This window comes from Lacerta agilis, chromosome 2 (assembly GCF_009819535.1).
Source record: "Lacerta agilis isolate rLacAgi1 chromosome 2, rLacAgi1.pri, whole genome shotgun sequence".
Taxonomy (NCBI): domain Eukaryota; kingdom Metazoa; phylum Chordata; class Lepidosauria; order Squamata; family Lacertidae; genus Lacerta; species Lacerta agilis.
Genome location: NC_046313.1, coordinates 84113774 through 84138170, shown reverse-complemented (window position 1 = coordinate 84138170; position 24397 = coordinate 84113774). Strand labels below are relative to the sequence as shown.

The 24397-nt window shown below is 41.8% G+C and overlaps 1 protein-coding gene across 4 annotated transcripts in view; it reads right to left on the bottom strand.

Annotated features, from left to right (window-relative positions):
- Window positions 1-1564: 1564 nt before the first annotated feature.
- The window catches only part of SLC6A6 (solute carrier family 6 member 6), a 60085-nt gene continuing 37252 nt past the window's right edge, over window positions 1565-24397 (bottom strand). For all 4 annotated transcript variants that reach the window (XM_033141090.1, XM_033141092.1, XM_033141091.1 and 1 more), the window contains 9 exons: window positions 22765-22868; window positions 22528-22652; window positions 17741-17853; window positions 16169-16306; window positions 14942-15044; window positions 13442-13542; window positions 11575-11745; window positions 8494-8630; window positions 1565-6971 (listed from right to left, as the gene is read on the bottom strand). In XM_033141090.1, the coding sequence (XP_032996981.1) occupies window positions 6884-6971; window positions 8494-8630; window positions 11575-11745; window positions 13442-13542; window positions 14942-15044; window positions 16169-16306; window positions 17741-17853; window positions 22528-22652; window positions 22765-22868 (1080 nt within the window). In that variant the 3' untranslated portion in view covers window positions 1565-6883. The remainder of the gene's footprint in view (window positions 6972-8493; window positions 8631-11574; window positions 11746-13441; window positions 13543-14941; window positions 15045-16168; window positions 16307-17740; window positions 17854-22527; window positions 22653-22764; window positions 22869-24397) is intronic.

Sequence of the window (24397 nt, the reverse complement as noted above, 5' to 3'; positions counted from 1 at the left end):
ATTAACATTGGAAGCAATGAGTTATTTTTTTGTTGGTCTTCCATTGCATCAGTGGTATTTTAAGCATGTTGGGTTGTGGTTGAGTCTTCCATGTAGCACAGTAGTGGTTTTTTAAAATAGAAAAGGAAGGAAGGAAGGAAGGTAGGTAGGTCATTGTATAACTCATTCCTTATAGAAATTAATAACACAGAGGCATTCCATCAATGTTTAGATACGAGAGATTATTTGTATGGGAGGCAGTGAAGTATAGGCGTGCCTGGCGTGCTCTGGTCCATGGGGTCACGAAGAGTCGGACACGACTGAACAACAACAACAAAAAATGAGGCTGTAAACTCATACACAGCAACCACAAAGGGGCAATAAAGAGGGGGAAAGCCTCTGTGTACTTATTTACACACATTTTCTCTCTCACCTCTTTTCCCTGACCTCAACACCCTCCCGCTCTTCTGGTTAATGTTCAACAGGGAAGATTTAGACTTCCAGTAAACAACTCTTTATCTGTGATCTTTGGCCTTCTTTCTAGGCTGGCATTTGTAACTGAGCAAAGACCTTTGGAGGTTTGGCACTTGGCAGCAGATTCCTACTCCCTCTAGCAGACCAGGAGGCCTCCTGGAGAGCTGTGTAAAATGCTTGTCAACAGTTAACATGCAGCAGCCATGGTTTCAGCATTTATGGAAGGTGACTTGCAAGCTTTCGCAAGCACTATTTCTACAAGCAGAGGATTGACTGACTTGCTGTACAATAAAAGCAGAGTGTGTTGTACAACCATTACAAAGGCATTTTGCTGCAAAATGTATAGGCAAGGTCACTTAAGGACTTCCCAGATCAGAGAAAAAAATGTGAGATAGCAGAGATGTGAGATGCATTGCATGGCTTCAACTGACACTTCATCACCCACTAAAAAACCCTGGACTTGCTGCTGTGGGATTTATATTTTAAAAAAATTAAAAATAGCCAATCCTGACTATGCAGGATTTCTAGACTGATAGCTACAGTAGTGTGTGTGTGTATTTTTCTTTTTTTAAAAAAAAACAACAACCCTGAAGGTGCTTCCTGCATATGCAAGATGCGGTTTAGATTCTCCCCAACCAAATGTTCTGTTCAAGTACATATTAGCTCAGGGATCGGATTTGGTGCAAAAGCTTCTCAATGTAGAAATGTGAGTACCTATGTCATTAAATGCTTGTCTCCCCAGTAGAAATTCAACTAGTAAGGTGTTTCTTGGCATGCTGGTACAGTGGTAAGTTGCACCAGAGGAATTTCCACATGTGTTGCGAAGTTTTAAAAGGTACAGAAGCCCTGCCCAGGGCAGGATCAAAAATAGATGGCAGCAATTTGTATTGCTAATATTCTCCATCCTGTGGGCTGAGGAGGAGCAGGCTTGGAGACTGACTGATAACTCTGAAGAAATATTAGCAGGCCACATAATAGACGGCACGGGTACCTGGCTTATATTTTATGAATTTCAACAGTGCAGCACTCAATAGAAAGGTTTTGCTCATTGCATTGTAATATTGGTAAACTCTCACCAGAAGCTAGAAATAACGAAGGCTTACTCAGTTTATAAAGGAAAGGCTTTTTTATTTTTCTGTTTGTGATGATTACAAACTCATCTAAAAAAGCAAAAATGACTTTTAAAATATCAATATACATTTTCTTTATCTAAAAAGCAAAACAGATAAAACTGCAAAATACAAACATTTACAGAATACACAAATAAAACCTATTTTTTTCTGGGTTGAAGTACACTCCAAATTCTTATTCCTATACAAATATTCCTTTCTGGAACAATAAGAATGACAAACGACAACAGGTTTAAAATGTCTTCTTAAAAAATTATTCTGAAAAATTATTTTTAAAAGGAGGAGAGTCTGGTGTCCTCTCCAATCCACGTGGCTACTCCTGACAGATGGTAGTCACAAGTGTGAATTCAAATAATAATTCCAAAATGCTCACCACTGTTTTCAGTAGACTAAAGAGGCCGTCAAGTCTTATTTTTATAACTGTAGAGCCCCCTGGAGATGCATTCCTTTCAAAACCACTACAGCACAATACAGCAACACCACAAACAATGTTCTATTACAACAGTGAATGTATCAGAGCACTGCACTGACTGCTTCGAGGGGAGGTGGGAAGAGACATTTGTGAACAGCCTCAGACTGTCCTTTGGTTCCTGCCATCTAACCTTGTCCTTCCTTAAAATAAGTCGCACATTCACATACATACACACAGACAGACAAGCATTGCCCTTCCGCAGCTGACTGCTAGCCATTTGGCAGTTCATCTGTTACCCTGTCCTTCCAGAGAGTTTTTCAACTCAGTTGCCTGGCTGCCCATAGGAAGGGGTTGGCTTCCAGCCTTAGGCCAACTTGCTTGCTGAATGCATAGGGCTCAGCAAACACATCTGAGCTAGAAAACTCCTTCGGGACCCAAACCTGACTTAACAATATTCCAGCTGCAATCCTAAAAATATTTATAGGAAAATGAGCTCCCTTGAACATTTTGAAGAGCAGGCTGGGTGTCTGAGTTCATCTTTGAGCCAGCCGGCTACTAAGTAGATACCAGTTAAGTGGATTGCAGAACTTGAAAATATCTACTTTTTGTGTTTTAAGAAAAGGAAATAAGGGGTTAGTTTTCTTTTAGCACATTTTACTTCTCTTCCCCCCCAAAAAAACAATTAAACTGAACTTATCATGGGAATTTTCAGATCTAGTTCCATAGCTAGTATTAGTGCTGTCAGTGGAATTCCTAAGGCTATTGTTTAAAAATAAGCTACGACGTTTTATTTCCTGACAAAGGAATGCACATCTTATCATTTTTGCCTGCCCCTCTAGCCTTCCATAAAGTACTAACAGGCAACCAACAGCCTAATCCACAACTTGTTCATGCTGTAGGACTGGGACTTCTATGGATTTAGTACCATAGAAGACAACGAGGCAGAATTGGCTTAAATCAAAATACTTTGGCTTAACTGAATTGCAGACTAGGCTGTCAGCACATACTTTTAGAGATTTAGATAGAGACAGGTGGAATACACAGCTCCTTTCCAGAAGGAACTAGGAAAACAACATGTGGTCTAAAATTACATTCTTCCTGCCAAGCGTTTAGCACAATTAGGACTCCCACACTAAATTTAAGCAAACCAATTTGAAACTGCAGAGGTTGCATCTGGATGATTTCCAAGCTCTCCTTGTCCATTTTCAATACTATTTAATCATATATTGGAAGGAGGTTTTGAATTCTAACCATGGCTGAGATTTAGCTCTGGACAAAAGTGGTACAGTTCAGAGATTGGCGTCTGATCATTTGGTCAATTGTGTGCAGAAAGCTGGGTTGTGCTCCTGGATTTCAACCTGGATTTGGGTTCCAACCCGCCTCCAGTCCAAAACAGATAGCATCCAAGTTTGGGTTCATATTCCATATGATAAACAATCTTTTCCTTTAGTGTACAGTTCTTGCAAAAAAAAAAAAAATCAAACATGGCAAGGTAGTTCAGAACATCACTACCTTTTCCCATACAGGAAAGAACCAAGTTTTTATTCTGCACTGATCACTATTAAAAGAAAAATAATGAAGAACAGTTTTGCCTCAGTGGAGGTGTAATTGTTCCTTTAAAATCATATTTGAGCTTCTGTTCAGCAGTTTCACCAGTCAATATGATTTACTCAATACAGCATGGAAATCACCTTCAGTTTGTAACAGGCCAGCAACTACAGACTTCTAAAAAATGCTACAGAGGAAAGGTTGTTTTTTTTTAACTAAATGCTTTGAGTTCAGGTCCTCTCAAGCAAAGAAAGCTGTGCAAAGCTTACAACTGTATAGTGTCCTACTGGCTGATGGACAGAGAGGCAATAATGGCTGAGGGTTGTACCCAATGGTGTCCCTCTGTAGATGGAAGTCTCTTTGATCCACTGAAGGTTTACACAGACAGAAACAGGAGGAAAAGCAGGGAGAACAGGCAATTGCTCCTGATTCTCCGTTCCCAATGCAGTCCCCTAAATCTGATCCAGAGATTTGGGGAGCCCTTTGGTAGTATGGAGCAATGCAGGAGTAAGAGGGGACTTGCAAAAAACAACCTCTCGCTTTCCACCATGGAAGCCACCACTAGACAAAGCAGCCTATTGCCAGTCAGGAGAGGTACAACTGGATACAGCCCTGAAACACTTCTTGCCTCTTTGAAATTGTTTCCTGGTGGCATTTGGAAGTGGAGACCTGCTATGTATATTACTCAGAAGCATGCCCCATTGCACATGATGGTGCTTAACCTTCAAGTAAACATGGGTTAAGGTCACACTAAAAATGAAAAATTACATTACTCTTTAAGGCTTAAAGCAAACCACAGTAATTTCTGTTGCCATAGCAGCACATACCTTCTCGTTGCACAAATTAGCCGCAAGTTTCCTTCCATCAGCCTTGACTGCTCACCTATCCTGCAGTCATTCCTCTTCCCTCTGCCTCCCTAGGCCTGCCTCAGCAGCTGCCCAGCCCAGCTGTTGCTGCTTAAATAACAAAACACCCAGGTTTTTGGTTGCTCAAAACATCCATGCTCTGATTCTGATGCTTATTCTGCCTTGCGGATTCAATCTGACCACAACCACATACATAATTTTGAAGCAAAGTGTAAATAATGAGAATTAACTTCATATTTTTTTTAAAATTTACAGTATGTATAAATATTTTGTAAATGTGTACTTCTGGTTATATTGTTATTAACTGATACCTCTCAACGAGATCGTGACTAATGATGAATTAATGCTGAAAGTTTGGAAGATGTGTCCTTCTCTTAAACAAAAGTTACCAGACAACTCTGGAAACTGCTTTGGTCAGAACCAGATCTACAACTGCTGGCTGCAGGTGTCTTGAAAATCCCAGTGATCTGTAACTGGACATTTCTGGAATTCATCCAAATCAAGAACACTGTTTCAAGAACATGTCCCTTTTCCAAACCCACAAAGCATTCAAGGTATGCTCCCATTCTCTCCCCACTTTTTTTTTTTTTTGAAATGCAATCACTTATGTGAACAAACATGTATGCGATTCCACCCTCCCTTCCCCATCTCCCTGAATCCAAACCAGTTCACCAACAGTTAGTCACAATACTGAATATTTAACTTCTTAGTTACAAAATAACAGATAAAATAGGCCACAAAGTTCTACAAAGTAAATTAGAAAAAAACCAGTCTTTCTTTTTTTCAATCATAAATAAGTAGAAAATACAAACAGTTGTTTACAATGTCCCCCTAACCCTGTCCCCACTCCCACCCCATGCCCTTTAATTTGGCAGAATCTACTGTTGACATTCAGATTTACCACATTCGATTATTCAGAGATTTAGCGGTGTGAAAATGTGCTCATTGGAACAGAAAACCTAGGGGTGACAGACTGTGTTAAACTTGATTGAGGCTTTGCTCACCCCCACCTGCCCCCAATTACACTAACTAGCTAGCATAACTTTTTAAGGTCACTGTGTATATGCCTATAAAACCCTTTCACCCTCAACATGGAAGCTACTGATTCAAATGGCACAGCTTAACCTCAAAATGGACTGGGTACTTGTCTTCCCTAGCTGGAACTCTGAAAGGCGCAGGACTGATTCTTTCTGGTTTTGTTCTGGAAATTCATCCTCCCACAATATGTGCTTAGAGTATCCCCTGGTTGATTATATTTGCAATGGGATCATCAGCTGCTTTGGAAAGCCTGAACTCATTTATTTACTTGCTTATCAAAATACACACTGCACCGTATTTAGGTCAATGTGTACCAGGGAAAGTCAAGGGAATTCAGTTAAGATCTGCTTCTGGCCTAACTGCTCACTGCTTCCCAATAGCATGAAAAGAGACAATACAAGTCTGACCTGTGCTTATTAAACTGGAGTCCTACTTTGGATAGCATTGAGACTTGGATGAGAGAGGTCAGCTTTCCCTTGGCTGCCTTGGCCCTCCAGGTTAAGCTTTTCAGCTGGTAGGGGCCAGGATTTGAGAACGATGCTATCATGTCATCGCATATTATGGAAGTGTTTGGCTTAAGGCTCTTCCAGTTGGATGGTCACTGGAAAATAAATGCCCTGACCCTGACCACCTGTGTGTACTCAAAGTTCAGTTCCCTCGCATAAAAATAAATCTGAGACTCTTACCTTAAAAAAAAAGTCAGCTATACAAGAAACTTGAAATAACTGTGCTTTGGTCCTTTTTTATTTAAAGTTGTTGTTTCCATTTCATATAAAACCTGACATGACTTAGCAAACATTTGTAAAACCAATGATGTGGCCAATGAGAGCATGGGACACACATAGACATTTTCTTAGGTTTTCTTTTAAAAAATCTAATTAGGAATGTTTTTAAATACTGGCTAGGTTCCAGTTTAAACTACAGTATCTGTCACTGACAGACTAAACTGGCTACAGGTACTCAGGTAAAGGCTTTGCTGCCATTTCTGGCTTACAATCCTGCCCATATTGCGTTTAGTGCGAATACTCACTTAAAAGGGCTCGCCACCTCCCTCAAGATCAATGCCCATATGGGAGGGTCTAAGAGCCTTTATCCAACACCATCCATAAGAACCAGGGCTTGGTCAAAACTGGGGTGAGATTTCCAGAAACAAATCCTTATTCCTGAGGTAAGTGGGAAAGTTCTGTATGCTTAGTTCATTGATGAAAAATCTTGTTCAGACATTTCATGCCTCATCCAAACTAAAATGCCTTTGTAGCTCACTTTATCTTCTTGTGCTTCCTCATCTCCATACGATACAAATGATGACTACTTAAATGCCTATCAGGATCAGGATCTAAGTCTGCCTCTTGCATCTCCTTCTTTCTTTCTCTCTCTCACACTCAGCTGCATGTCCTGAACAGTCCTGTGCTGCAGTAGCTTCCTCAGCAGTGGGTCTAGGTGTCCATTTCAGGTTTTACAGTGGTGATCGATATGCTACTACGCTGCTTTGAATGATACAGGCCCAACACTCCTTTCTGTGAACTAGAAATGATAAATTTTGGCAAGTTTGGGGTTTCAAAAATGCTTCAGAATTGCACAGCACTTTTGCAGCATTCTTGCAAATGCCGCACTTCTATACGTGCTCTTTGACAGCAAGCTACCTTTCTAAGAAAATTCAAGTCAAAGCCAGTTCATTTCTCGAGTACGGCCTGCGGAAGACAGGCCACTCCCCACATTACTGTACTTTGCTTCAGTCCACTCCGCCGACCTGTTAAGTTACTCTTGTGTCTCAAAACGTAATCCAATAAGGGATCTGGGACACATGGCGGCTTCTCAGAGAAACCCTTCTATGCCAACAATAGTAGTACAGCAACACAAAGGTCTGCATTTACAGGTAGGTAGCCGTGTTGGTCTGCCAAAGTAAAAACAAAATAAAATAAAAAATTCCTTCCAGTAGTCTGAAGAAGTGTGCATGCACACGAAAGCTCATACCAAGAACTAACTTAGTTGGTCTCTAAGGTGCTACTGGAAGGAATTTTTTTATTTTATTTTGTTTTGACAAAGGTCTGCACGTCTTTCTCAGAAGTCTACATATAAACTCTGCCTGTGTTGGGATATTAGACACAGAACTGGCTTAGGGAAGACGGGACTCGTGGGATGAAGAAAGTGGCCCTGAGAGGGTACTGCCTGGCAAAATGCCACCCAAGCAGGAATGACCTTGCCACCCTCTTGCAGGCTTTTCACACAGAAACCGAACTCGGGAGATGGCTGCTGCGTGGATTGTTCCCTTGGTTCCCAACTGCTCCCAATTCCCACCCCATATTGCAGCTTTTCCAAATACAAGCACACAAATATATATCTACAATCTCTCTATATTTTACATGGACCACAATAAGCATAAAAGCATGTACCCTTTCCTGCTTTAATTCTCCCCACTTGAACCAGAGGAAGATAGTGCCACACCTTTGAAAACCAGTTTCTTAAAATAACATAAGCATTAAAAAAGTAAATGCCTCCAGTGAGATATTCACTTTCTTAAGTTTTGGTTTTACCCTGTTCGCAACCACACCAGCACCTAAAGAAATTTGAGACGTGTATATGCATATATTTATATATGTTGTGTGTTGGCACAATCCTATATATGTTTACTCAGAAGTAAGTCCCACTGTGTTCAATGGGGCATAATACCAAGAAAATGTGCATAGGATTGCAGCCCATGTATATATTGCTGGCAGGAAAATCAACTCAAGTGGTAAAGTGGTATCATGAATAGGCGTTAGATAGATATGTTGTGTGGAGAGAGAAAATTAGTAAATTCCTGCAGTGTGCCTAATTTGATATGAAAGCTCTGCCTCTAAATAGAGCAAGAGGCATCCACTGTGATTTACTTTACAAAATATTAAAAAATAAAAACTGAACACACACAAAATAACTTTCTCTGTGAGAAATAAAAATAAATCCTAGTGCAAATATAAAGCTCTGTAAACCTGGTCCTATGAGAGATTCTATGGTTAGTAAACGGCAGTTTTAAAGCAGGCGTCTTCCTCTCATAGAGAGCGCTCACATCATTGTCTCCACGATGATATGAGTTGGCTTGATCAGTTCTCCATTGGCCATTCCAGGAGGGCAGAAGGGGGCAGCGCTCTCTGTTTCTTTCTCCCACCGAGTAATCTCACGAGGGGCAGCCACTGCCTTCACCCTCTGGAAAGAGAGAAAGGGAAACATGGTATTTGAAAAGGCTTCCAGGTCATTATGGAGTGAAAAACTGGAGTGAAAAAGCCTAACTTTACAGATACATGAATGTGGGCAGAGTTCAACACAGGGCTAAGTAGGATGCATGTGTGCACAGAATGAGGTGTGCTCGAGATTTTCCCTCCTCTCTTTATAAGAACATAAGCAAAGCCCAACCAGATGCCCCCTAAACCTGTTCTGGGGGCTTCCCCAATGCTCCAGACCATATTGGGGGGGGGAGGGCACGTGGGAAGAGGAGATGGAAGCATAACTGCATGAGTGGACCTTGTTCTATGCACACAATTTAGTGGAATCCAAACATGTATGACTGAACTGGCAGTGATGACCAGAAAAAAAATCACCGCTGGTGGCAGCGGGGGTTATGGTAGGTATGCATCAACTCGTGCCTGCAGTAGCTGTAGGGAAAAAAACTGAATATTGTACTAGGAATTGTTAGGAAAGGGGCTGAAAATAAAACTGCCAGTATTATAATACCAGTATCTATGATGTAGCACATTTGAAATAGCACACTGGATCATATTCAGCAGAAGCTAGTGCAAGGATTCCCACATTAATTCCTTCCTCCTCCTGTGCTGTTCCCAAAACAGCTCTGGAGGGTTGGGGCAACCCCAGAAAAGATCGGGGGGAGGCACAAGGGAAGAAGGTCCCATCATGCAAGGGAAATCCTTGTGCTGACACACCTTAGCAGTAGCACTGCAATGAACACGAGCAAATGCCAACAGTTCTGGTTGCTGCATCTCAAAAAAAGGGGGGGGATATTGTAGAGCAAGAAAGGGCATAGGAAATGTCAGCTCCCCTATGAGGAAAGATTAGAACACCTGGAGTTTTCTGGTGTAGAAAAACAAAGTCAGAGAAGACATGACAGAGTTGTGTAAAATGACGCATAGTGTGGAAAAAGAGAAGAGACTTATCTCTTTCTCACTCACTCAGAGTCATCCAAGAGAACTTAATGAGTAGCCTGTTTTCAAATATTGTATTTTAAATGGATGTAACCTGTTCTGAGACCTTATGGTGAAGGGTACAAAGGAGATGGAGTATTTCTTCATACAGCACATTGTTAAGTGAGGGAATTGGCTGCTGCAAAATGTCAGCAGCACAGTGGCTACCGCCTTAGATGGCTTTTAAAAGGGAATAGACCAATTGATGGACGGTAGGGCTATCAGTGGCTACCCATCACGATGCATGTATGCTTCCTCGGGATCAGAGACACCATGCTTCTGAGTTATTCAAGTCACTAGTGAACAAATGAAGGAGAGCGCAGCTTGCGGGCTTCCCGCAAGCATCTGACTTTAGGGGGGGAAGCGGGTGTTGAAATACTTAGGCCTTTGGTATGATTTGGCAGGGCTGCTCTTATGTATTCACAGTTCAAATGGCAAAAAAAGTTGGTTCATGACCATGAAGTGGATTTAGTTTGAACATCCAAGCCACTGCTCATGAGACAAGATGAGATCAGAAAACTGATTTTGTTACTGGGAGGAAGTGTGATAATGCAAATAACAAGAAGGCAACACAGAAGAAAGGTTTTGGGGAAAGCTGGTGTGAGTAATATGCAATGAGCATCACTTGGACCTGAGGTACTAATAAGTTGCTGCTTCCACTAGGTGGCTCTCTTAACACAGTAGTGTAGCTGATGCAGGCCAGATCCTTCCACATAGCACACTATGGAGCCAGGATGCCCATCTATGGTGCAGCACCCAGAAGGGAGGCTGCACACTCAACAAGTGGACCCCTTCATGTCTTTACTAGGGTTCTTGTCAAAGTACAATCATCAAAAGCTAGGCTGACTTGTTTGAGATTCCAGTATAGCAACTAGGCTGAGGATTGCTACACATGCAACTATTATACTCCGGCAAAATAGTAATAGCACAAAATAGATGAGTCCTGGATTTATTTTAAAAGGATAAGCTTGCCCCTTTAGAAATATAAGCAAGTTGAAGTCCTATACTGGGGGGAAAGCCTGCTATATGTTGCATAACACAATGAAGGAATTAGTAAGTTAACTGTATTGATGCCTGATTGTAAATTATTTATTAGAATGAATATATTTGAGTGTTATTATTTAAAATACATGTTGTTTAAAAAGTGATAATTAATAAAAAATATATTAATAAAAAGGCCTATATTATTGTCTGGTTGCTGTTTCTGTGCTAGAGTCTGGGCATTTTATACCTGGATATCTCCACTCCAGTCAAAGAAGTTGCTTTAAAAAATGGTGTGAGAGGCAAGCAGAGGGCCCCCATTTGGATAATGCTTAGAATACTGGTCTTCTTTAACTTGATGATCATGACCACTACTGGCGTGCAACAGCAGCACTACCAACATACAAATTTCAAGATTGAAAGAATAAGGAAGCGTGTCTTCAAATGGACATTTGGGCTAAATAAGGTCCCAGGTTGGAAAAGGTTGGAAATTACTGGCTTAGAGGAATCAACTTGGATAGAGAGGGCTTTGTGGTTTGTAAATGGACACCAGTTCTTTTAGCAAATATTACAATCCCATACATTTCTAACTTCGCTCTGTACTGGCCACGTTCCAGCTGTCCAGAAGCTAAAATTATTAAGCACCTGTATTCTTTTCCAGAATGTAAATATGACTAAAGCAACAGGCATCTTCTTTAATTGCACTGAAGCTTGTCCAGTTCAACAGAGGAACTCTGCTATGCCGTTTTAAGCATTATGAATGCACCAAAATAAACAGCGCCTGTAAAACTGCCCTATCCATTAAATGAATGACCAGGAAAAACTTTTGTAGATGTAGAAATGATGTATGTGCACTGGAAATAGCCTGGTTCCTGCAGCAAAGCACCGAAGTTGAGGTTGGGAAGGCAGTTGCGGAGAAAAAAGCCTATAAGGGCCAGTGTGCATTCTCATATGCTTCCAGGTTGTTGACTTACCTCAATGAGAGAGCCATCGGACTGTAGAATACGGATGAGCATTACAAGTGGGATGCAGACCATAGAAGAGAGGGCAAGAATCCACCCCAGGCCAATGGCCCACTGAGGATATATGTACACCTTGTTGTAGGTCAGTGGTGTATACTTGACCAGAGAAAAGATAAAGCACCCCTGCATTAGGAAAACAAACAAAACAAAACACAGACAGGTTGAAGATTTGTTGGAAGAACTGTGTGCACATTTCTGCTACTGACACTAGTAGTTGCATGGATTTACAGTATCCAATGAATGTACCGTCTACAGGGGGGAAAAGCACACGAGCTTGACAAGAGATAAGCTCGACAAAGGTTGAGCTTCTGCTGTAGTTTTTGCTGTTGTTATTTGCTCTCATGCCTAACTCTGTGTGTTTACAAGAAGCTGTGGAGTGGGAGAAAATGACATTTTAAAAGCTTTCTCCACTTCCTTTTTGGAACTTGAGATTCAGCAAACAACATCTACCTCATTCCTTCCTTTCCATTAAGTACACCCCACTTAGCGCTTCCTCTGCCCCTGGAATCACACTGATAAGAGATTATGGTAATAATTGGTGATAGCAGGGGTAGGGGATGCCAAATTTCTTCCGCGCCCTTTCCCCATTCAATAGGAGTGTTGTTTTGTTGCATAGTCTGTGCAACCAAAAGTGAAAAAGTGTAGCATGCTGCACACCAGGAGCAGCTGATGGGGTGGGGTAGAGGTGCACACCAAGCCTTCTGGCAGCTGTGTTATGATGGGGTGGGGGAAAGAGGTGACAGGGAGTGCCGGCTACTCCTGTGCTGCACTACTATACACCAAAAAGAACAAGAAGGCTTTGATGTATTCATCGTAGCACTGCCCTACTTCTTTTCACTGGACATGAATGCTTCCACCTTTTAGGGTTTGTGTAATATGCAGTGCAATCTTGTTCATGTTTACTCAGAAGCAGATCTTGCTGTGTTCAGTGGGGCTTTCTTCTTGGTAAGCCTGCATCTCAAAACACTAGCATTATAGATCCACTTCTCTCTGGCGCTTCCTGTGTGCTAACGTATATAAATTTTAACTGAAATAGCTTGAGGAACCATCTAATGGCAATGGCCATCACATTCCAATGCCTTCAAACAATGCTTGCTTACTGTTCTGCTTACTGCATGTTTATTTATAGAATTTATAGCCTGCCTTTAGCTGCAAATGCCCTCAAGGCAGCTTACAAAACTGAAAGCAGCAAAAATGCAGCTCTACACAGCCACCAGTAAGATAAAAACCCCTCCACAGGCCACTTTGACAGCTGAGCAGGACAGTCAGGTGACTGGTAGTTCAAGTAGGGACTGCAAAAAGAGGCATTAGAAGCACGCTCTAAGGGCGTTCATGCTTCTTTTTTCGCAGCTCCAGCTTCAACTTTCACTTTCTGAATTCAAGCAGTGACTGCAAAGCAAGATTCAGGAGTGTGCTCAAGAGTGCATTCCTTATTCTTCCTTTGTAGTAGGATGGACTTTGCCTAGAGAAAAAAAGGGAATTAATAGAGTGCCAGGCAAACAGGCACATAGCTGGGGGGTGCTTCTGGATTCATTGAGCTTGAGGCTCAAAAGGCTTCAGTGGCAGGGGGTGCCTTCCACCCTGTGATCCTCAGATGAAGGGCAAAAGTCCAGCAGTTTTGTTTAGGTATGGAAAAAATGGAATGCCAGTGCAGATATTTTAACATGGGAGCAATTCCTTTACACATTATACATTTTTAAACTCGGTATCTTAATTCATGAAGATACTGTTGGGAGAAGATGAGGAGTAAAATAATAAAGCAGCAAAATCTACTACAGATGTGAAACTATGTTTTAGCCAAGCTGTTTCAAGCACTCACCACACAGAGAACTGGTGTGATTAAAATCCAGCTCCACTTCATCCAGGGACCGGGCCTGTAACCAATCATATCTTCAATGGCATCGTAAAAATTATCAGCGCCTAGAGTTTGACAATAGGGAAAGGAAATGTTACCAGCCTGGATGAGATGCCTGCTTTGCCTCTAACCTCATAATGGGAGCTATGCCAAATTTTTAAATTCTTTTTTATTAAATGCAAAATCAAGTGTAGAACAAAACCATCACAGAAAACAGGTACCAAAAGAGGGGGGGGGGGGGGTCAGAGATACCGGCAATACATTCCAAACCTTTATTATAATAGAAATCATAACAAGTTTTTAAAAAATATAAACATGGATATCACTTAATTCCCAGGGGGATGAGCTGCAGATCCAGCAAACCACAGTTTTATTGTATTATCCACAGCCATTTATAGGCTGGGAGGGATAGGACTAGGGAGACAGGCTATGTTTAACATAAACACTAACATCATACCAAACAGAAAGAAATTTTTCTTTTTTGACCTCAGTAGGGCCGATTCCCACACATATGTGCACCAGAGTTTTGAAATAAAAAGTGTGTTTTCAAGAAGCCTGAAAAGAGCGCTGAAAAAGCCACACCTTCTATCTTCCACTTTCTTTGTGCCTGTTAAAACAGCAATTCTTCCCCAGTCTGCTACTGGTCCAGGATTTTTTTTTTCAGCTTTAAAAGTTAAACTTATTCTTTCTCCTTCACAATGTGATGCAACTAAAAAGACACCACATTGTAAAAGTGATGGCAAGCCAGACCCATTCAGAGTTGGCTATGTAGTGCCAAAGGCAACGGAAGTTGCACCGCCTTCCCTCTGAAGTTCCAGACCACCTCTAGTGGTGTCAGCACAGGCACAGGCAACATCTGCACTCAGATGAACATGCAAAGTACATCTGGGCAGATGCTCCCTGTTGTGCTGCACTGCAGCACTTTCATTGCCACAGAGCAGCATAGCAAAAGAGAACATTGGTACAGTGGCCAAGCCCCATTAACTTTCCTCTCAATAAGCCCAGCCATGCCTTTTCAATTGCCCCCTGAAAATCTTGCTTTTGGAAAAGGGAGATACTTTTTGAAAGTTCCCAAAACCAACCACCACATCCAGTTTGATTCAGCCAATGTCTCTCACAATGTAATGTGTATTATAAACACTACTTCATGTTTCAAGGCTGTAACTCTGGCTCACTTCCTACATCAGTAAGAAAGCTAATATGCTGTTTCAATTAGGACAGTGATTCTTAGCTTCACATTCACCAACTCAGTTCTCATATAGCAACCCTTTTTTCCCCTGTCAAGGACTGCATCTCAGGAAGCAAAGTAAGAAAAAATTATATTTGTCACTTAGACCCCTATTTTAGATCTGCTTCCTCACAATCCAAACTCCTGGGCTCCAGGGGCCTAATCTTCCAAGACCCTGCAATGTTTAGTTGTTCCTGTAGGAAAAATACCAGGCCAGATATTTACAACTTACTCACCATAAACCCAGGCTACAGCAATGCATTCAAAGAATGCAACCCACAAAAGGCATACACCACTAGCTGCATAGTAGTCAAAGAGTTGAAACACATACATGCCACCCTGAAAAAGAGCAAGAGAGAAAAGGAAACAAGTGCTATTAATAAACTACAAAGAAAACTTGTGGCAAGCAAGATGACCTTCATCCCTATCCTTCACATCTATGAATCACTCTGGAGAAGATTACTCATCTGCAAATACAACTGTCAATCAACTGTTGGGGAGTTATAAGCACATGCTGTTGTCCTCCCCAGAACATGCATTTATTTCTTATATAGAAGGCATTTTTGAAAGAGATTGTGATTGACCAAAATTAAGTCATTTGGCTTATTCTACTCCAACACTGAGCTATTTCCCTTCTAAAGGATAGTATTTTAGGATGGGCTCTCACAGGAAAAATATGGTGGGAGAAAGCAATTGGTGTTCAACAGTAATTGCTATAACAAGACCAAAATATATGGAAGCAACGCTTACCAAGGAGCTTCCTCATATATGGGATGACACTGCTTTTCCCTTAGCATGATATTTTCCTTTCATGCACTGTAATTCCCTCTGCTCCATTTTCTAGCACCTTCTATAAGGCTCTCTTATCAAGCCCCAAATATAATGAGATAGGCTTCAACCTGCACCATTTCCCACATGTTTCACATCTGTCTAGCTTTGTTTTCTCCAGATCTACAGCACAACGGAGCACACTGCTGAGGTTCTTCTATATGAATAAGCTTGGGGAAAATGCAGTGCTGGATAAAAGCAGCACTAATAATACACAGGGCTACAACTGGCATAGCCTTACATTGACACCACTGGAAAATTTAGAGAAATGAAAGATTTGGGTAAATCAGTTCTCAGCTGTTCTTTCTGCTTTAAAAACAACAACAACAGAGTAACCATTTTATAGAGCCAGGCTCCTCTCTTAGGTACCAAGGAATTTCCCCTATGCTCAGGCCAAACTATTTGTATATCCAGCCTAGTACTGTTAGCTCTGGCTGCCAGCAGCTCTCTGAAGCTCTCAGAAGGAAAAGTTCTCCCAATTTTATTTTATGCAGGGAATCAACCTGGGACCTTTTCACATGGAAAGCCTGTGCTCTGCCATTGAACTGTGATTGCTCCCCTCTTGCACTGTACTATTTGACTTTACAGAATGAAATCAAAAGCCAAGCAAACCCACACCAGCTCGTCTCACTTACTTCAGTCACCATAGATAGTCCCAGAAGATAGCTGACGAAACATATTATAGCGATGAAAGTTTCCCGTCGGTAACCCTTCCTTAGGAAGGATGGGTACAGATCAACTAATGACGTGATCTGTCCTTCAACTTCAACAAACTGGCAGAGAAGGAAAGAAAAAACAACCCTGAACAACTGCCATGAATGTGTTCCATTCTTTCATAAAAAGGCATCCCTTGGAAACAGTGCTGGCACTCTCACTGGAGAAGCTGAATCCATTTACTTGCTTAACCTTTCAACAAGTCAAGGTTACAGCCTGTGAGTGGTGTCCAGCTGGGGTTTTGCTCTTAGAATGTCCTCCTCCCAAGTATTTAAAATTAAGTCCCTATCTTCTTCTTTCAGTTTATTATGCATGGGAGTATAAGCAATTTTCTTTACACACATAACATGTCATATTTGTTTCTGCTAATGAGCAACAGCTGCACTAGTACTGTGCTCTGTAAGGCTAACTCACAAGCTATTGTATTAAAATCTTTCTTTAAACCAAGGCTTTAAAATACAGTACACTTTCATAAGTTTTTTTTCTGTTGCAATACAACTATAGTCCAGCTTGCGCCTAAGCTACTCTAGCATTCCAAAATCCTGCCTGACAGCGCTCCAAAAGCAAACAAAACATTAAGTGCTCCAATTAGTTTTAATTATTCGACACAGTGAGAAATGACTTAAAATTACTAGGCAACCCTCAATTTACATAAGTACTTGGTTGCAGAACCACAGCACCAAGCATGTTTTAACATTCAATTTGGAAGTGATTAAAAGTCACTCACTGGAGTTCAAAGATTAAGCACTAAAGAGCCATTTAGAACAAATGGAATGCTTTGCCAATTTAAGAGATCAAGTGAGTAACAGCCAGAGGGAAAACTCCACTAATCGCTGCTCATATGAGAGGTTTTGAATTCAGTAAACTTTCTGCCCCTGTCAAGTAGATTTATTTAATGTTAAAGCTACTTTCCCAAGGAATAAATAGAACCTTGTTAGTTTAAATTCTTAAACCAACTCAATGAAATACCCCCTAAATCCCTGGTACATCTGTGCAACTAGCAATAGCCTACAAATTATTAACAGATTTATTTGCGTCATATAAATAGGTCTCTTTGGGGCAGGGGGGCCCGGCCCTCCATTTCCTCAAGGAATAACAACAGTACCAATGTGTACTACACATTTGGTCTAACTGTTTTAAAAGACAGCTTATCCATGATTTCAGTTTTCAAGGGTGCTGAACTGTAAGAGACCTTATGAAAGGCAGGACATACAAGGTACTCAGTCCCACATCCCAAGGATGGCTTTGTCCCTTTCTGCTTTAGCTGAAAACTTCCTGAATAACTTAACTGGCCACTTCATACACTTCAAAACAGTGCATAGGCTAACACTGATTAACAGCTGTGATCCTTTCTCTGCTAGAGAGTGAAGCAATCCTTTTCTGCAACATTTATGATGCATTGCCCCAGATCAGAAAATGCAACAAACCCAATTACATTGTTAAATTGTCCATCATACAGTATGGAAGCTGTGTTTGTTGCTATGGTTACTCACCTGGCTGTCCAGGCCAAGCAACAGAAGCATAATAAAAAAAAGAATAGCCCAAAAAGTTGGGAGTGGCATCATGGACACAGCTTTCGGATAGGCAATAAAGGCCAGGCCTGGACCTAAAGGAATAAAGGGAGAGAAAGAGAAGATGTAGTAAGTAAGCAGCTTGTTCTCAAAGGCAAGACCCCCTCTGCCTCTCCAGAACAGATGCTTGATTCCATTCAGATAAACCAAAAGCCAACTGAAGATTCCAGAATGGAATTCACTTGGATCCTTTATCTGACAAAGAAGCATGCATTGCTAGAACAGGAACTCCAATAATCAAATTCAAAAGCCATTATTTATCCACTTTCAGTCTCAGCATCTGCCTCAACATGCCAAGAATAGGTCAAACTCTACACGCATCATTCAGAAAGTGAGTAAGAGAGAAGATGAGCAGCTGGGCTTATGGTGTAAATGAGACATAGTTATAGGATGACCGGTTCCTGTGCTCCTTTAAGAACAGAGGAGGGGGGAAATGCCATACATGATCTCTTTGTTTTCGCAACCCCCCCCTTCTTGGACAAATAAAACTAACAAAATATCCTTCAAGGGTTTGGGATTTGTGCGCCACAGGCCAGATTTGGAGTTGTTGTACCCCTCCACAGTTCTATCAATGCCAACAAAAAGCATTTCCATACCACAAACAAAGGAAGTGGAAAAACTGACTTGACTATCTAAATAATCAATCCTCATTCCCTTCCTCTGAAGGGGTTGGTAGCTGCATTGTGTTAATGGCTTACCCAGTGTCTATAATGAATCAATTTGCTGCTATCGGTAGGCAGTATTCTTTTAAGATACAAAGCAATAGCTGCTGTTTTTTTTTTTTCATTCTGAAAACATGCTGGCTGAAATAAGGCTAATGTCTCTCAACTAGTATTGTTAATAATCATTGGTAGATTATTCCAGTGTTTTTCAACCACTGTTCCGCGGCACACTAGTGTGCCGCGAGATGTTGCCTAGTGTGCCGTGGAGACGGTTGGGATTTCCCCCCCTACTCGGGTGAAGATGTCGCGGTATGGCCGTTACGGTGGAGGTGAGTGGCGCGGGTGGAGAAGAGACCGCAGCGACGCCTCTCTTTGGCTCTTTTCGAGGCCCCGCTTAGCTAAATTCGCGGCGCCTAGGAGGGGACTCCCCTCGGGGTAACGGCAGACGGGGCTTGTGGCCGGACCTGGCGGGGTTTGTTTTCCCGCCCTTTGGCGCTACTGACGCTGCGCGGGCAAAATGGAGGCGGCGCCAAAGATGGCGGCGCCCAGGGCTGCTTCGCTCGCCTTCGGCAGCGATGAGATGGGCGGGCTGGTCGAGGGAAGAAGCCGCGAGGGCGGCACCGCGGCGGTGCGTTTGGCGGAGCCGTCGGCGGAGGGAGGGCGGTGCGAGGGCGGAGAAGCGGCGCCGGAGGGCGTGAAGGGCAGTTACCGCTGCTTGCTCTTCCTCTGCCGGCTGCCTGTTCGTTGGCGCGCTTTCCAGGAGCCTCTAATAAAGGGAGCGGCGGCCTCCCCCTTTCTCCTTCTACACGCGCCTACTTAAACTTTTGTGCCCCGAAGTATGTGAAGTGCGCTTCCTATGCGTTTTTTTTTAATTAATTGCTTTGAGTATCTCGGCTATAACATCCAATTAGATTGACAGAAAAACTAGGCGAAATCTTTTGCGTTGATACAGGGTGTCGGTATAATAGTATTATTTTCCTCCTTGCCGTCGCTTTGACGTGGGCCCTTCCCCGCCCCCTCCATAAGCTGCCAGCATGGATGCTGGAAACTTGCGTTTATGATGGTTGCAGCCCTCCTTTTGCGGTTCAGTGGGAGTGCAGTTTGGCAAGTGAAGTGAACATAGCCTGAAATTGGCTTAAGACTATTAAGGACGTGTATTTTCTTGGAATTTTCCATAAAAAATTCTTTTTTCTTTTGCGGGCACCGGACTGTGTCCTGGGTATGGGGGTGTGTGGGTTTTTTGACATCATCTTCCAACTTCCTTCCCGCCCAAGCACAGTGTGCGCAGCAGCGGAGAGAAGAATTTCTGTTTACTTACTATTTCATAATAAAGTAATTATAAAATACATTCTTTGTGTTTATTTGATTCCTATTCAAGAGAATTGCTTTATATATAGTCAATATAGGCACAGAGTTAATTTTTTTAACATTTTCTAATGGTGGTGTGCCTCGTGATTTTTTTCATGAAACAAGTGTGCCTTTGCCCAAAAAAGGTTGAAAAACACTGGATTATTCCATATCTGCACTGTGGATGAGCCACTAGAAGCCAAAACCAAGCTCATTTCCATGGCACATGACAGTCATGCACTACAATGAGATGAGCTTTCAGTTTATATTGGTGCCACTTATTCAGGTGCAATAAAGAATCATATAGAGATGAAAAAGCCGAAACGCACTATTATTTATTTTTAAAAGTATTTGGGTAGTTTTAAGGATGACTGAAAATATTGCATCAACACTTTTCATACAAGCTTTTGTTTAAAGAAAATACACTGGCATTCCAGAGTCAGTTTATAGCTCTACTCTGTTTTTCTTCTTCTTTTATCTGTTACAAAGTACAGCAGAAGAATTCTCTCCACAGATTAGTCCTTGTCACCCACCACTGAATGCCTCTGCTACCTTTCATTTTCCATGCCATTAAACTGAAAGGCAGATAGGTGCCACAAAATGAAAAAATGCTGGCACCCCAATCCTGAATCTATGGTCTTCACCTCAGAAAAGTTAGTTGAGCATGACCCACTAAAATAAATGAGATTTAAGTTAGACGTGCCCTAGATTTCAATGGAAATTAAGTGCAGCCAATTATCTCTGAATTGGTGGCATTGGGGCAAATGCATATTTAAGATTATGCACATGACAAACATCTATTGCTGGGTAAGGAACAAAATGTAGAAATGGGTCTTATCCACATCATTCCCTCTTGTGAACCAACTGCTGGGACTGAATACATTATTTTTTAAAAAAATAAAAATTGCATCAATCAGTTATTTAGGAAGGGAAATAGAACTGAATCCAGTTCCTCCACTTCCCCTTGAAACAATGCACTGAAAATATTTTAGCTTTTTTAAAAGGAAAAAAAGTGAGGGGAGACTATGCTCACCTCAAGCTGTTCTATGCATACAGAGCTAAAAAGTACTGGTTTCCTGGGCTCATCTCTCAATGGAGCTCACTATGGCCAACTACTGTAACCTGCAGTTGCTTATCTGCTCATAAAGTTACTTAGGCTGTTCTCCTACCCACATGTACTTGGAAGTAAGTCCAACTGAACTAAGTAGGTCTAAGTTAACATCAGCCTTAGCCACTTTTTCATTTTAAAAAGTGCTGTGTAAGACTAAGTCATCAAACATTTAGATCTGATGGCTACAATCTTTCAACATTCACAAGCACATGCTTATTCAGAAGAAATAAAACCTGCTGTGTTCAGTGTGGTTTGCTCTCAGGTATGTGTGCATAGGATTGCAGCCTTAAGCATGCTTACACTAATTGAAATCATCAGAGTTAAGCTTTGCATTGGGATGTTTACAGCCATTCCCAGCTCCCTCATTTTCCTGCCTGCCTGCGTTGAAGAACTAGCCTTGTTTGTTAAATAAAGAAAAATAAAATTTGAGGGAATATACAGATCTCCACTGGCATTCCTCACCACTATTAAAATGGCACTATATGAAGAAAAACCGATCTGTTTGACAATATTGCACGGCAAAATCACAGTACAAGTTTTCCCCACAGCACCCGAATGGGTGACCTTTGTGTGCTGCCTGAGGTGGGCATTAATATTAGGGTAGTCACAGCCTTTTAACGGCTTCACATCCAATGCTGATGCACATTTCTTGCCTTTTCAAGCTGTTTTGAACCTCGCCAAACCTGCACTCACAGAGAAAAATAAAATATGTATAATGGATATGACCAGCAGAAACCTCTGGGGTTCTACAATACCCTTTTACTAGTTAGTTGCAGAAATTGCTGTCAGCCAGTCTAAGTGCTATCATTTTAAGTAAGTTCACATAGACTACAATAAAAAGAGCATTTGGTCTAGAACGTCTGGGCTTCGAAGGCATAGTTAATTTGAGTTGCTGTGCTTCCTCAGGTGTTACAAGGCAAGTCCAGAAAAGTGTGCATGCTTTGTTCAAAAGTAAATGAGATAGGGACATATTGTCCTTTTAATGCACATGAATCCCAGGGAAATATGTGTAGGAATCAATCCACCGTTTCCTGTATATGAAGTGCTCTATGCACAAATGTAAAATATGCTGGGAGGGCAGGAAGGGTGGCAAAGAGGGGGAGGCTCCTCTCGTCCTAGCTCCTATACTGCCTTGTCATGGAAAGCAGTGGCCCTTCACTAAAATATACATGGTGCAATAAAACTCAAGGCATATCCTAGCACAGCTACACTCTCTTGAGGTCACTTGCTGTGGGTCTATGGAGCTTCCGGCGATCATATCTATTAGGAATTTGATTGAAGCAAATGGAGAGCGACTACAGAGGTTCATATATTTATAAACTGTTTGCATCTCACATATTTTTGACTCAGTTCTGGGAATTTCTTTTAAACTCAATTTCATTTTATGTTTCTGCATGTTTTCAATTTGTTTCAGACTGTCACACCCATTGAAATAAATTAAGACTTTGTCTCGAAATGCTGAGTAATTTTACTTTTCAAAGTATCTCCTTTTGGGGGGAGGGGGAGAGGGGCAGTTGATTTGGTTTGTATTACTTTGCTCACACACTGGGTGGCAGTGCCCACCATCACTGCCACCAACACCATCGTACCTGACTCTGCCACATCAGCAATGTCCACCCCTTGCTCTTGTGCCATGAAGCCCAGGACGGAAAAAATTGCGAAGCCAGACACAAAACTGGTACCACTGTTCAGGCATCCCAGCAGCAAACAGTCCCTAAGTCACACATATGTCATGGAGGAAGTTAATTGGAGAAAAAAAATGAACCCATGGTTCCCTACACATCAATTAGCTAACATATACTAAACCCCTTTGGTAGGAAACTTGCCTATAGCAGTTGTATTTGTATTTATTGTAGCTCCCCAAGGAAGTCATTGCACCTAAGCAGATTGCATAGGAGAAGAAGATTTGCGTCCCGGCATCTATCCAGACCTAAAGAAAACACGAAAAGGCCCATTAGAAGGCTGCATTTTGCACCAGCACCGGCCATTTATCTAAAGCTAATACAGAGTATACAACCCCCACAATGTGACAACAATAGACGTCTCTTTAAAATAATCTGCTCATAAATGCTAACCACTGAATGGACCTACACTGTTCAATACCATATCACAACATTTTGGCATAAAAGTGAATAAAAACACAATCAGTTCTTTTAAACAAAAACAACAGAGCATTACATATATACAGTCTCAGTTGTAGATCCCAGCAGACTAATATACACGCAAGATATATTTCAAGATCAGTTCAGTGGTTTAAGGATCCCAGGCTTTTTAGTGGATAGCACTATGCTCCCCTCCAATACCTCTTAGAGATTTTCTTGCTGTGGCCAATTATGTCTTCCAGTGTGCTCTGCTTAGGCCACTGGTAGGGAACCTCAGAAGACGGCTAAGGGCAAAACACTGCCCCTCCAGCCCTCTCTGTCTGCCCCCTGGAACTCTCTCAAGGCCATACCCTTCACCAGCACTACTTTAGATCCCCCTTAAGGGTTTTCCCTTTGTTGGAATATGTCTTTCAACTATGGCAATGCCTCGTTTCCTGGATGGAGGATAGCAAGGGCTGCGTGTGTAGAAACGAGTCCCACTGTACAAAGGTAAAAATTGCATTTGTTGCTTTCACCCACTTTTGCAGCTGTCCCCTCCCACCGCCAGCATGTGTCCCCTGCCCCGCAGAAGGCTGTCCAGGTGGGAATGTGACCCTTGGCCTGAAAGGGGTTCCCCAGCCCTGGCTTAGGCTAACAGAGAACAGTTTAACGAATCAGAACAGGAAAGAAGCAGCAACATCTCCCATAACTTCAATGCTGCTATAAACAGTGTTCCAGATAAATTGTACTCAGTGGCATTTTCATCCGGCTTGTATCATACGTTGCTTTTCATTCACTGCTTGTATCACAATATTTCCATAGCCTTATGTGCATTCCCTCCACCCCACCCTACTTTAACAGTTTTGCATTTCCCCATTGCTATGGGGTAGAGCTTGTGGCTGACCAGATCATAAAATAAACCCACATAATTTGTAAGCAGTTGAAGATGGAGCAAAAAAAGTAAAAGAAAGTGCTATACTCCAGTGCTTTACTAAGGGCGCTATCTTCCAAACATTTGCATAGAAGCAAGTTTCTACAAAGAATGTGAAAGGTATTCAGCATTTCCCAATTTATTTCACTGTCCTTAACTGCCTTCCCCCAAGGGCGTCCATATGACACGGACAGTTGCAAATACTCACAAGTGCTCCTTACCGTTCTGTTCGCTGCTCCATAATTTTGCTGCCTTTAAGAGCTAAAGACTGAAGCAAAAATTATCTCCCTTACCTTGTCCACAGCCTAATATCAACAAAAAAGCTGAGATGCTATATTTGGACAGAGTCTACAAGCCTCAGAATCCTTCTGATATAAAAAGATATACACACATGGAAAACGCATTAACACATTAACAATAATAACCTTTTTGACAAGATACGGTGAA